The 15,000-nt window shown below is 41.6% G+C and overlaps 1 protein-coding gene across 1 annotated transcript in view; it reads left to right on the forward strand.

Moving 5' to 3' along the window:
- The window catches only part of PROX1 (prospero homeobox 1), a 45,390-nt gene that overhangs the window by 21,443 nt on the left and 8,947 nt on the right, over positions 1 to 15,000 (forward strand). Inside the window, exon 4 of the mRNA XM_026088838.1 lies at positions 245 to 439. Within this exon, the coding sequence (XP_025944623.1) occupies positions 245 to 439 (195 nt within the window). The remainder of the gene's footprint in view (positions 1 to 244; positions 440 to 15,000) is intronic.

The following is a 15,000-nucleotide window of genomic DNA, read 5'->3' on the forward strand; positions in this document are numbered from 1 at the left end:
TGTAGTATCATTGCCCTTTAGTTATTTGCCCCAGAATTTTTTGGCCATATATATTTTCCCCTCATCCAAAATACTTGCATAATCTGCCTGCTGCTTCTTCCATCCCCCCCCTCAGCACTAGAAACACTGAAATTGGAGTTTGAAGGGTGGAGGGGAAGGGAGGAAAGAATGCTTTTTAACAGAAATGGGGCTGGGGGGAAGGAATGTCAGTGCTCTTATCCTTCTTACTGTTTAAATTTAACAGTTCAACAGATGCATTACCTCTCAGCTCATCAAGTGGTTTAGCAATTTCCGTGAGTTTTACTACATTCAGATGGAGAAGTATGCACGGCAAGCCATCAACGACGGGGTCACAAGCACTGAGGAGCTGTCTATAACCAGAGACTGTGAGCTCTACAGGGCCCTGAACATGCACTACAATAAAGCAAATGATTTTGAGGTAGGCACTGATCTTTGTTTCTGTGTGCGTGAGCAGCTCTGTAGTTCGGGCAACGTTTAAAATAATGTACCTTTTCATCGTCTTAGTGACCGGTGGAATCTGTGCGTTCCACATCTCTGAATGACGCTAATTAATCTTTTTAGCTATGGTAGTTGGAGTCTTAAGCCTAGCTAGGACTTGACAAGAGATAAAAGTTTTCACTTTTTTGGTAAGTTTCTTAACTTCAACTTTTTGAAGTTTCCATTAGAAAGGACCRTAGCAAAGAAGTCATTTCATGGCTCTGTAAAGCTCCATGATTGTGTGACCAGATGCTTACAGTACCTTTCTCTGCATTCCTTCATTTGATTTACAGAACTGAAATGCATTTGCTTTGTCAAACTGCAGGATGAAACGACTACTAGAAGTAAATGCTCCCTGTTTTCTGTTGTAACGGGTTCGTGGCTTTGATTAAGATTCTTGTTTACAGGCCAACTGGTAGCTCAGCAGACTATTGTTATCRTTAACATGCTGAGCCCCGGTGATGCCACGGGAGAGTGTGTCTCAGTGCTGAGGATGGCATTTTGCATTGTTCAGGTAGTCAGATGTAATGATGCATTCGAAAAGGGGGGGTGTGAGGGGGAGGCTTGAGGAATCCCATCTCTTGGTGAAGTATAGTGGGACAGTGGCAGTGTTGTTATTATTTTCTGTGTGTGTCGGTGTGCACCTTTCACTTGCTGTGAAGTAGCATAGCGAGCCCAGTCCTGTAGCGAAAGTGACATTTGTCAGCACAAGGAGGGTGGTTTCCTGCCCAAAATCCGTCCGGGGAAGTTTTAGCAGYGCTCACTGCGCTCAGATAATGTTCAGATAATGCAAAAAAGTCTCTAAGCAAAGACTTTGTCAGCTCATTTCCCATCTTCTGGGCATGCAGCATTTTCTAGGAGAATGGCTGTACGAAAAAGACAGATGAAGAAAGAGGGGAGAAGAGGATGTTCCCTGAGGGATTTACCATTCATTGTGTCTGACAACGATATCTAGACTTAATGTGTGGTGTGCCGTAGCAGCCCCAGGCCCTTGCGAGGGATCAAGGCCCTGTTGTGTACTTTCACACACGCGAGTTAGGAGAGTCCCTGCCCCTGGGAGGTAACTCTAAGTATATGGTGAGAAACAATAGGTAGATACAGGAAAAGAAAGGGAAATACACAAGGAGATAAGCATTGCTAACTTTTTTCTGTCAAAATGAATTTACTTTCCCTGAAACTTTTTTTTTTTTAATTAAACTTTTTTCTGTTTGCAGAAGATAGGTTGAAATGTTCTTTGCTCTCAAAAATTCTAGCATCCCTAATGATTTGGGACACTTATTACTCCTTTTCAGAATGTTAGTTGCAATGTTAATGTAAATGAATTACTTCAGTGAAGAAATGTGGGGAACATACAGGTATTTTCAAGTAAGTTAGAAAATGTAAGTCTCAGATGTTTAGCACTGCTAGTGATTGCAGTCTCCTCAGCAAAGCAGTCTGGTAACTGTTAGAAAAGGAGTCCCTTGCTGCTTTCCCCATGTATGAAGGAAAAGCCTTTCAAATGTGTGTACATATATATATGCTATAAATGTCTATATGCTAATATATACATATATAAATAGCTATGATTTTCAAATTCTTTCACACAGCCTTTCTTGTGTTATCTAGTGTAATGAGAATTTCCTAGAGCTTTAAATCTTATTTTTGCACTGAAGATCCATCAGTTAAGAGATCATTAAACTGTACGGTACGGTTTTTAATGTAGCCAATGTAACTTTTCCCGATAAATGCCCAGCCCCACCCCCACAAGCTGGAAAGCAAAAATGATGAGTACTGTAATGTTGAAATTGGATCCAAAGGGATTTAGCAAACTGAGCATTTGCCATATTTAGTGTCATCAAAGTTCCTTCCCCTYATACTTCAGTGATGCATTGCTGATCTTCTGATTAGTCTGATGTGCTGTTTCTCTTAAATCACCTACGCTACTATTCCTAAGCACTCCTCCTTTATCTCTTGTTGAGCAAAATTCATGCATATATTTTAATACTCCTAAATTGACTATTAAGAAAATGGGATAAAGCTAAAATGTGCATTTGGTCCATATCAGGCTGTGCCACTGATCTGCTCAGGAAACTGTGATACTCTGTTCCTTTCCTAGTGTATTGGAACTGACAGCTTTTAGCAAAGTCGAATAAGATGTTTAACAAACTACATGTCCTATCATTTTTAGCTTTGCCGTTGTACCCTTGTGGCTGTGAGCCAGAGATAGATACAACACCTCCTTCAGCATGAAGCGACTTTGCATGTGTGTGTGTGCACGTGTGTGTATGTGCGTGTAGTTGGTTCCCTGTGTCTTTCTTTTGCTGTAAGGTCAGCTGAAAAAACCTGTGCTGAGTGTAGCTGCACAGAACAAGCAATTTGAAACTGTTTTTCCTAAGGGGAGAGGGAGACAAAAGTATTTTTTTTGCAAAAGGTGAAGATGCTTCTCTATTCTGGGACAGTTCTTTCAGGGAGGGAGAAGGTGGGTTATATCCTGGTGAGTGCAAGCCGCAAATGTCAGTGTCCCAGCACAAATGCCGAAGCTGGTCGGAAAGAGAGGACAGCTTGCTGTGCCACTTGATATCTGTCTCATCTGTGGTGTTGCCATAAGCTTTTGAATGTCAGCTGCAATAATTAAAGTCAGGTATTGTTGCTATGCATAAAAAGAGGRAAAAAAAATCCCAAACCATTTCTTAACTGTCTTTCAAAATCCATCCTAATAGAGATCATCAGAGCTCACAGTTGCGAGTGTGACAGGATGTTTTCAAGCAAGGGAGACACCAAGCTGTGAGTTAAAATAAAAATATGGTTAAAAACCATAAATAAGATTTTTTTATTTTTATTTACTTACAACAAGCAAAAGAAATTGGCCTGAGGACAATACCTGGATTTTAGCCTTGCTTTGGCTCGCACTCCTCTACCATTCTTGCTCCCTGGCATTTTTTTTCATTATCCTCGTTCTCCATGTATTAGTGATTCTCTGCAAGATGCTGCGTTCTGTTTCTTGTGGGCATTTAAAGGCTCGTTCCTAGTTCTGAAGTCTCAGGGTCCCTCCCTCTGTCCTGGGGGTTTTGCTTGATGCCCTCCCACCTACTCCTTACATTTGCCATGCTCCTGTGCGTAGCGAGCAAATAAGCACCAAAGTGAGCGGCTGCACACACCATCTTTCTGCGCTCAGCCTGCCTGCTGTTTCACAGGAACTCACCCGATTTCGCAGACGTAGTTACTGAGATTGATCACAATAGTGAAACGTCTGCCAAGCTGCATTATTTTCACAAATAGACGGTACGCAGTTTTGGTACTGTGAGGCCTGACGCGATGATTGCCTCTTTTCATAGCACTAGTTATGGCACGTGCCATTGTTTAGTGTGGGGAGAAAACAATTTTTAAGAAGTTTGCTCTATTTTTGGCAGGAGAAGACCGTAACCCTGTGGAAAAACTTAATTAAGACCAGTTGTACTCAAATCTTAGCAGAATGTTTAACTTAAGGCACTTTGAATTAGTCCCACAAAAATCAATGAGATTATGTAAAACAATTCAAATAACACCACCTATAAACTCCAAATAATAACTCGGTCATGTAAGCGACCTACAAACACTTGACAGGAATGCTGGCTGCCAAAATTTTTAGAAGTGATGATGTTTTTAGACTGATTCCATTTTGGAATGCTCAACTGGAGGTCTGTTAATAAGAGCCACTTTGTCAGTAAGTCCTCGATGGTCCATTCCCTGAAGATGAAGTGTGCCCAACAGTGCATCCAAAAATTAAGACATCCTAAATTATGGCCTTTGAAAATTCTGGGCACTCGTGTGCTTATTCTAGGAACCCCTATTCTTCGCTAGTTTCATCTGCAGGATTCATCTTGAACTCAATTGGTGTTCATCAAAGGAGAATTAGAGCCTTTGAACCTGCTTATTTAAACTAAGGCCACTTAACATGTTTTTGTGATATATAGGAACTGTAAAGTAGAATTTATAACCACTCTAAAATTGCTTTATACAATGAGAGCAGTGTTCAGTGGCCTTAACAGAAGTGAAAATCAAGTGAATAATTTGCTAAGTTCCATCTCAGAGATAGTAGGTTCAGCCTGTGCAAAATGTTCTGCTGTGGCAGTCTGTGCTCTTTTCATGGTACCGGAAGCAGGTACAGTCTAGTGGGACAGTTGTTTATTTTAGTATTATATTCCCTGCCTTTTTTTCTTGGGCTGTATACTTCCTCGTTCAAGGGCTTTATTGTTACAGTGTTTCAATGTTGTTCTCAGCCTTCTTAAAGAAAAAGTTGGGTTGTCTTATGGTCTGCAGCAAGGAAAATGAAACTGATTTTGCAATTTGAGAATAGCAAACACAGGTGAAAAGATGCCTTGCTGTCATCATTCTGCTAAAGGAAAAACTGAAACATATATGCCTGGGTGGAATTTCTTTTTCACTTAAAAATCTTGGTTGCAAGAAATGTAATTGATGCCCTCAGGCATATTCTGTCTTTTGTTTTCTAAAAATTTTGAAGATACTCTCTTGTGAAAGAGCAAAGCTTTCCTTGAAAACTACACAGGAAATGAACCTGATTTGTAAATCAAGTAACAAAATCCACAGCTTTCAGGAGAAGGTTCATGCATTGCATGTCTCAATTAATGCTTGTTAATCAGTTTTTGCAGTTAGTTGAACTGCAGGTTGTAGTTTGAAGCTGTTAGAGAGAGAATCACAAGTGGAATACTGCTGCAAAACTACACTTGGTTTTTATGTTTGTGTCCTTTGGATTCAAGGTGTTTGTATAATGAAGTTGGCACATTGATATATGATCTATTTTTTAATGTCATTACAATTTTAGTTCCCTCTGTCTTTTTGTCATTGGGTTACATTTAAGCACAGCAAGATCAACTTTAAACTTCCTTACTCAACAGCTTTATTAGTTATAACGTACCATGACCTTTCTCAACATTCTTAAAGAAAAAGATACAGTGTAATGTCACTTTACTTTGCTTATTGTTCTTTGTTGTGGTGAACAAAGCATTTTCTACAGTGGCTATAGCACATAATTATACAGCTTTCAATAGCGGTGTCTTGGCACATATCAAAGTTCAGAAGAGCCTTTAGAAAAAAAAAGATGTTTTGTGGCAGCCTAGGGAGGGTCTCATCTTTCCTTCAGAAAATAGTTCAAGGCTCTTCTGTCAGGCTTCCCTACTTAGAGCTTTTTCTCCTCCTGCTTCATAAAGTTTAAAGGGGATTCAGTGGAGTTCTATGATCTATTTCCTTTGAAAGATTGTTCCTTTGCACAGAGAAGTCCTTTGACTTCAAGAGTTCACAGATTCATGTCTTTAGGTATCATATGTCTGACCTTATCAGTTACTCTATTTAATGTAGGAGAAAAAGTCTCAACTCTTTGTGTTTGTCTGTTTTGCCTCTGTGAAATGATTTGGTGAAAAGACCATCCTTTTTAACACACCACTGAGAGGCCGTTTCTGACTGTAACCTACCCTGTGGCTCTTCTTAAAAAAAAAAAAAAAAAAAAAAAAAAATTGTCCTTGTGTTTTGTGTATGGATGATTTCACAGTGAGAATAGAATTATACAAGGACAGGCACACATAAAAAAATCTTTTGCTCTTTTTTCCTAAATGATCTATTGGCTATTTTGGTGGCTGCTACTCTGGTTCCCCAACAGGCACGACCATTTAACAAACACAGAGATAGCGGCTGGAGTGCTGGGCCAGCAGTAGGTTTTCCCTTGCTTCGACCTACCCCAAAGGCCTTCATAATTAATTGTCCTTCAGAGATGAGGAAAGTTCAGAGACAGTGTGTGTAGCGATGTCTATTGTCTGACATTCAGTTCTCCTTCCCTCAGCTCTTTTTCTTCATTCCACAAAGGGTTATCAATAGGAGCAGAGAGCAAGCTCTCTTCTAACAGCTGCTGGTGGTGGCTGTAGCTTTCTGTGGAACGGATCATTGTGTGCAGCCATCTATGGATTAAATGGCCAGAAAAGTTCTAACAACCTTTTTTCATCTGGGCTACACAGATCTATTTAGCTAATTTAAAACTTTCTCAGAACTCCTTCTCTTTCATCCAGGAAAAATAAATTAAAATAATTCTATAATCATTAAAAATTCCTGCAATGAAACTTTGGTAAATAAATGAAAAATTCGATCTGTAAGCTTTCGTCAGAGCACACCCAAATAAGSATTGGTTTGTCTGTTGGTTTCTTTGAGAGGAAGCAAGGTGCATAATAGAAAAAGCATAAAAGGAAACATTGGTATAAGCTTTAACAGAAACAAACACTTGCCCAATTTAAAAAACTGCCACATTTCATACAGCCTCTGCTCATAACATCAAAGTGCAAAGAAGCTGGAGTTTGCTAAACAGATTATTAATATTGTTGTGCCTTCTGTGATTAATTTAGAATCCTCTGTGGCGTAATTATTAAACTTCATATACAACAGAACAAAATTATATACATGCTTCCTTGTTTTCCCTGATAATATGCTAAACAAAGATATGGTGCAGTTAGTAGATATGCAAGAAGTATAGTCAAATTAGGGCTGTTTATTAACAATCATTATGTTACTGCTCCAATTAATTGGGCGAAGCCAAAAAAGACAAATACAATCATTCTTCCACTGAACGGTTTAACTAGCAAATTAGGGAGGTTTTAGTGATTTTTTTTTTAAATCTTAAAAAAAAAAAAAAGAAACCTCCACTCCCGACCTTTACCTGTATTCTTCATAGATACATCACTTTGAAATGAAAAGGAATAATCATATAAAACATTTTCTGGGCTCCATCTCRCTTCCTTAATGTTAAGAAGGACTGGAACAACAATCAGGATCAATTATTGTACTGATTAAGTTGTTATGCCTGGCATTTTGAAGCAGGTTTTCTGTATTTAAGAAGAAATTACATACAAAGTAGATGCAGCTAATACAGTAATGCAAAAAAAAAGATCATAAAAAATTAAAGTTATTCTTATGAATCTTTCATTAGAAGCAATGAAAAGGGACACTGCTGAAGCCAAGTGCTTTGTTCTTCTGAGCTCCTCTGGTAGGGCCTGATCCTGCAAACAATTACATACTTGAGTGTTCCTTCTGTGCGAGTCCTGTTGGCGCCTTGAATATATCTCCTCCTCTGCCACAGTTTTGCCGGTTAGGCCCGTGGATTACTATTAGTGTTGTTTTACTTTATCAAACAGATGTTCCCTCTAAAAATTGACCCCTCTAAAAAGTCATGTAAAAAAATATACCACAAAATCACAGAGCTGTACTGAGACAAACACTTGCTTTTATGCAGGAAGAGCTGTTGTTAAATGATTTAAGGCTACTCAGAGCTTTTCAGATTACTCCCCACCGCAAATAACATGTTAAGTACTAAATTGCCCTAAGCGGTGTTTTATTACTGATCAATAAAATACTAATCTTGTCTTTTAGCATAGAAAAATATTTTAGTGGGATTTTTCCTAGTTTAGTTCATGAATAGCAGTAAACCAGAAAACACAACCCCCCAAAAAGCAAAATCTGTCCTTGGTTGTTTCTAATTTTGCTTTGGGGTAATTCTAGGATTGTTCCAGCTGAATAGTACAGGGTTTCTGTGCATGCGCGTGTGTGTGCAGTGGTGTGGTGTGTTTTGCTTTGAGTTTTTTTTACAATTATTTACTGGTCCTTATCCTTATTGCACCATCCTCCTCTAAAACAAAACAACCCCCTTCCAGAAACCCCCCAACAAAAACAAAACAAAACTTGGCAAACTCTTCTGACTCCTACTGCCATTTCATTTTGCATTCARCAAGGGGTGGTGGGAATTGAAACGTCAACTGGAGATTGAGAAAAGCACCAATTTATAGTGTGTTAGCCTTGCACAATTCAAGATTTCTTTTGCTAGCTGCACACATTATACCCAACATCTCGCCATTCTCTTGTGGCAGTTGTGAGGAATGGCTATTCCTTCCCGTGTGTGTACTACAGGCCTCTAAAGACTCTTATTTATTCTCTCCCATGTCACCTTGTGTACAGTCTGGTCTGTGACACTGATGGTGATTATGTCATTATTTTGCTCTGGGGGCTTTGGCACATCTGCAGAGCTGATGCACATCTTCTTTGTTACGCTGGCATACGTCCCATATCGCAAATGCTTCATTAGCCTTACTGCCTGCCTCCTTGCCAGACAAGAATACCCAAATCCAAGCTTCTTTTTGCTCTGTTCTTTTGTGTCTGTGATGAGCCTTTATTCATCTTCCTAGTTCTTCCCTGTTTTCTATTTTTCTGTGTAAAACTGATTTCCAGATGTCCATCGTTCTCCAAAAAAAATCCTAGATGAGGAGTGAGAAGCAAGGTGAATTTTAACCCATGTTAGCCCAGTCTTTTCTCTCATAAGCTTAAATGCTTTTTCTTTCATCCTGCATAGAAAGAGTTCCTTAGGCTAGCCAGTTACAATGAGTAGGAACATTTTAAAACTTGGTGTTTGCAAAAAAAATACCCAAAACAAAAAACAAAAACAAAAAAAAGCCCAAACCAGTGAATTCTCTCATCCATTTAGTGCACATGTTTCTTTCAGACTTTCTTCATTTCTTTTAGATGATATAGCTAAATTTTTCATTCAGAACTTTTGGAAAGCAGCAGTGTCTCGTGAATGAGAAGGGTGTTTTCTGAGCAAGACCTAATTGATTGAAAATTCTCATATGCAGTGTGTTCTTACTTCTTTTTCACATTAGAATATGTGAAACATTCTGTACTGTGAAAATTCAGGAAAAATTTTTGATCTTCTAAACTTTATCTAGCTGTTCTACATACGTATCATACCAGAGAGATCTAAACTAGTGGGTTAGCTGCTAGCTTTGTAAGAATTTTCTCTCCACACCTCACTACATGCTTGTTTTACATGACGCTGAACTAAATTTGGGGCCAGATTCTCAGGTTCTGGTGTGAGAGAACTAGTGCTGTCTTTTGTTGTATTATTATACAGTCAAGTGTGTGAATATTTGTTGAATATTAATTGAAAAAAAATATTTGTTTGTTTTAAAAAGAAAAATTGAACGAAGACCTGGGTTTGGAGCCACATAGCACATAATTATAATGTGTATAGGTTTGGGGTAGAGGCGACATTGTTTTTATTTTTATAAGGCTATCTTGCCAGTCTCTACTGACTTCAGTAGAAGTCATATAGAAAGGATTGCCCATCCTTTAAGACTTTGAGTAGGTCACCTTTAAGCAAAACACTCTTTTCTTGATATTTTCAAAACATTTTAAAATACCGAGAGTCGGACTCTGATAATGTGGCTTAGCTAATTTTCATAACATTTGGAAACCACACGAGGGACTTAGCAGCGTCATTGTCTGTGTTGGTGCAGCTCTCTAATGCAGCTTTCTGGAGTTCTGCCCTTTTTTACAACAGGTATCACTGGGGAGGAAAAGCAGGGGCCGCACAAGTTTACCAAGGGGCTTTCTCACTTTAGCTTAGAGCACAACAGTAACATTATTTTGAATGATACTTAAATCTATGGGGCAAAATTCTGTCAATTTGCAAGATGAGTCTCAGCTGTAAAGGCCTCCTGTTGAGACCATGAGGAAGTAATGGTGGGGCAGAACTACTGCAGAGACATCCGTGAAGGTTAAGTCAAGAGATATCGTTCAGTCCAACAGCAAGAGAGTCCTTAGCAGAGCACTGGATCGATTTCCATATTTACATGGACCCCATCACCGGCAGTACTAGAGTATTGCCACATTTTCTAGTGCAGAAAAAGAACCCAGTGTCTCCCTGACCTGTAAAAGCAAAAGTGTGGGAGGTGGAGGGAGAGAAGGACTGCCAGAGGAGCCGGCTGAGGGTAATCAGYATGTTGGAGTTGAATTCTCCCTGTAGTCCTGGAAGGGGCAAGGTTCATCGTTCTTATCTGCAGCGGTGAAGTTACGCAGTCTAGTTCTGCCTCATTTCAGTGTACCACCTGAGGGACTCGCGAACTGCCCTCCAGAGGGGGATGGTTTCAAGGCTCTGGTGGAAATGTGCTATCAGAAGAAAACATGGCCAGGTAGTAGCCCAGACCACTGAAAGAGTTTAAATGTCAAAGATGTGGCCTTGAACTTGCTTCTGTAGTTAATGGAGAGCCTACACTGAGAGTAGCAGACCAGAGTGGCATGAACTCTGTTGCTAAGCAGAAAGACAGCTGCATTGATTGGGACTTTCGGGGAAGTGGTGACATAGACACATAAATGCATTTAAAGCAGTAGTCTTCAGAAACTTTTTAGAGGAGAGAAGGGAAGTCAACACTGAAGGGAAGAAATGCTCTTTAACTGCCAAATATCAATGTTCAGGGAGAAGCTGAAATGACTTATCTCATGCAGCTGAGGAGGGGGCTGGCTCCATCAGATGAGGCCCAGCCTCAAGCTTATCTCATCCAGCACAGTCTGGAATTGCACCGTTTCCTTCTGCAAGGGATAAAGAGGAATCAAACAAGAGGCAGCTCAGTCCAGTAGGACCGAAGATATCTTCTTACCTCACAGGCTTGCAAGGCTCACCAGTCACAGGGATGTCCCACACTGAGGTTTATAACGGAAGTTTGACCAGCCACACTGTTCAGGGTGGAGTGGATGGAGCAGCTTATGCCACCACAATGGGCTCTGGCTGCCCAGAGATGCTTGGTTATGTTGGGAGGAGGTTCATCAGAGTTAATCAGTGGGCAGCCTGGGATGGGATTCGCAATGCCCTCATGCACAACCATGCACAGTTTCCTTCCCCTGCCCCTACCCTCTGTGATGGCAAAGAGGAAAGGAGGTATCGTGATGCCACAGGGCATGCTTACTACCTTCATACCACCCCCAAAAGGACTCCAGTGACTGGCTATTTCCCTGCCAGACTGATTAAACACCACCTGCTTCCCATCCCTCTCCTCTACCTCACTCCTCACTCCCCCCTCCCCACCGCAACACACACAAATTGAATAAGGAAAAAACACTATATTAACAGTCAGAGCTTTTTAAGGGCCAGACACAGATGACAAGGGTGACTGCAATGCAGAGAGGTGGGAAGAGTGAACAAGAGCAAGCAACACCAATTACAAATGTTTACTCAGTGCTGTGAGATTTTATGTGTATATTATAAGAAGTACTTTAGATATATAAGCCTTTAATTGTTACTTCTACTATAGTGTTAACGGTTCATCTACAGGGCCAAGTTCTGCTGAACATTAAAAAAAATCACTATGCGCTATAAGCTGCACAAAACACTTCTCTTGTGTATCTGTGGTCTAACCAGCCGGTTCTGCCTGACCAGTTCTCTTAGGCATGGAAATAAAACAGAAGAGCAGGGGACTTACTGCTGGTGAAAGGGGTACCTGCTCCTCAAAGTCCAAGCTACACTCCTGGCCTTTCTGAGTAACATGGTGTATTCCTGTCTGGCTAATCTGTCCAGAAGCCTGTGCAATAACCTCTCCGCTGTTCCTGCAGCAGAGCCAGAATTGGGTGGTCATCCTCATACTCACTTTTCTGGACAGGTTTTTTGTGGGCGCCTCTATGTGGTACCTGCCAGAATTTGGCAGCAGGGTACGTAATGTGCCACTTGGCATCGTAGGCAGCCTCTTGGAGCAGATTGCGTTTCACCATGACGGAACTGACTTAAAGTTAGACTATCTTGCATGCATGAGTTTTATTTCTCCTTCAGTTTTTGAATGAGCCAGCTTCTTGGGTGTGACAGTAACTCCTCCTGTGATTCTTTCTTATATTCCCCAACACATACTAAATCCCCAACCATCATAAGCCGCAGGAACCTTAGTGATTTTTCCATACTGCAGCAGTGCCATTGGCAATGCAGAGCGTTAAGGGCAATCAGAGTTTCCATTAGAAGCCTCTACATCTCATGCAGTTCTAATTCATCAGGAAAGCAGAAAGGGAAACTTGATAATCATCTCGCCAGTAAAATGCTATTGATCATTTTTTAGGATGAGGAAAGGGGAGAACTGAATTTCAAGGTGCAAAAGTCAAAAGAAATTGTGAACAAAAAGTCTTTTTATTTAGTGTTAACATGCTCTGCACCAAATTCATACCAAGTTTTCTGCTTAAAAACAGGCACGTTAAGGTCATGGTGCTTGCACGTGTGTTTCAGTGATGCTCATGCTTTGAACCAAGGGCACAGCAGTCCCAGGACAGAGACCCTCCAGGGGTGTCGGCAAGGCAGCGAATCACATGCCACGGGATGCCTCTCTCCTACTACTGAGTGGGAAGTGAGTCCTGGCAGACCCAGTGGGACAGGACGGAGGGGAGTTTCAGCCTGGAAAAGCTGTGGAAGCGCTGTTGTGTGCATCCAGCTGGGGCGTGCGACGCTGCCTGCGCACTTGGTGCGCTGGCCATGTAGGGAGCCTGCAAAGTACTGTAGAATCTTTATTTGTGGAAAAGCTTAATTGAAATGCAAGTGATTAAATCTAATGTATCACGCAGTATCCATTTTCACTGCACTACTACTTTCACTTCCCTGATATTATCAGACCTCTCAGCAACCCCTCTGTCAATTTTTTTCCTTATAAGAGCCATGCTATTCTCTCTCCTTATTGTGAGCTTGGTGGAGGAGATAATAGTAAGCCAGCAGTAGATTACTAGTGCCCCAAACCCTACACAAGAGATGAGGGATCTGAGCTTCATCTCAAACAAACACTTTAAAATGCATTCTTAAATCATTTGAGGGGCAAGTGTTTTCCAGCTTTGTGTTTCAGTGGTAGCTTACAAAGAGTAAAAAAGCTCCAATGTAACAGTAAATGCAATAAGAAACCTCTTGTTTGCCTAATTTTTCGCTTTTGAGCTTGGCTTGGGCTGATGCTCTTTACTTTCCTAAATGCTAGGCTCAGCACTGTGTTGTTACTGCTGCCCCAAAAGAGTGGGCTGCTCTTCGTGTGACTCTGAGGCCTGTCACAGTGGTAGAGCAGACTGGACTGAACTGCCATCCAATTTCTTGTCCCTCTTTTTCTCCTTCCAAAAAATGTGTTTCTTAACTGCAGTGATATTTGTTCATCCCTACAGCAAGTGTTGTGAGACCAAACTCGAGGGCAGCAAACAGGCAGAGCGCAGTGGCACCAGAGAGCTGCTGTCGTGGTCAAGGGGATCAGTGCACGCATAGCAGCAGGCAAATTAACACCTCACTCTCTAGAAAGATGGTTGGGAGAAAAGTGTATTTACTGAAGTGTCCAACAGTTGAGGTATTTCTCATTTGTGTTTTTAAAATAAAAGCATCCTTTCCAACTATTTCCCTCTCCTCATAAGTGATAATGGAAGAGGCATTAGCCTTTCCATTGCCTGAGCCAACCTATTTTTTTCTAAGAGGTGTCCAGGATGTTCAGCCAATTGAGTGATCTAATTAGCTGAAAATTGTTAATTTCCTTTACCTTATAAAGCACCTAACACAGAAACTGTTAAATAATGTTAAGTGTCAGACTTAAACTGAGAACATTGGGCCATATGCTGCCATGGCTTTCGCGCCAAAAAGTGTAGCAACTTACTCCAAAACCTGCCTCCAAATTCTGTGTAGAAGCCAAAGCCTCCTGCTTGATATGCTGCCACACCAACTCGCAGCACAAAGATGGTCCCACGCAGCAGCTCGCCATGCTCAGGAAAAGAGTGTGTGTGTGCGTGTGCGCGTGTGTGCGTGTGTGTGTGTGTGTATGTGTGGGAAGGGAGGTGATGGTCTGGAAAAACGTGTGAGGAGCCAGGACACCAGGAAGGTGTTGCACACGCTGCCCTTCAGAACCCAAGAAAACCGGCTGTAGGGCAGTGCCAATCTGGCAGGGCTATCTTGGAAACAGCAGCAAATCCGTACCTGTAGCAACAAATTGTACAAGTCCCTGGACTGTAGAGGGCCAGTGGATAGATGGATCCTGTTCTGGCCATTCGTTCAAGGGGKGTCCCTGGCTCCGCCATATGGCTCCTTTCATCCTAGTAGGGGCCTCAAGCCCTCTGCAAGCCCAGGGATGCATGCAAGGGGAGGCTAGTCCCGATATCACCAGCCTCCCCTCAAGCCTCAGAAGGGGTTTGATGCCTCAYTGCATTACTTCTGGCTTGACCCCAGCACTGCCGTGATGCAGTGTCTTACGGGCAAGGAAAGACTGGAAGGGGGTTGCCCTCAGTAAGGTTTCCTACATAACGTCTTTTCTCTCATGGATATGGCAATCCGTGTTTAGGTGCAAGCTTGCCCCAACACCCCACAGGCTCAAGTCTTCCTCATGTGAGGAAGGGGCTCAAGGTGATGTACGTGGAGTTTCTGGAGCATCTATCATCTGTAAGAAGGTTGTGTTGTGGCTCAGAAACACACCTTTTATGATGGAACTCGTTCCTGTTGTCAGCTGAAGTCTGGTTCTTATCCTTGCTTTTGGGGGCAGGGGGTGTTTGTGCACATCTAGTTCATGCTTTGTGTTAGGTTTTCTCAGAAGAAATACTTCCCCTGAATCATCCTCTGTTATTACTGTACCTGTGCTGGTACGGACTGATATGTGCACACTTTAGAAATTGTTTGACTTGGAAGTACACATAGCAAGACTGCTCCCTCGACATCATTAGACTCGCTCTCCATCCTGG

This window comes from Apteryx rowi, unplaced genomic scaffold (genome assembly GCF_003343035.1).
Source record: "Apteryx rowi isolate R43461 unplaced genomic scaffold, aptRow1 scaffold_79, whole genome shotgun sequence".
In the NCBI taxonomy this organism is placed as follows: Eukaryota; Metazoa; Chordata; class Aves; order Apterygiformes; family Apterygidae; genus Apteryx; species Apteryx rowi.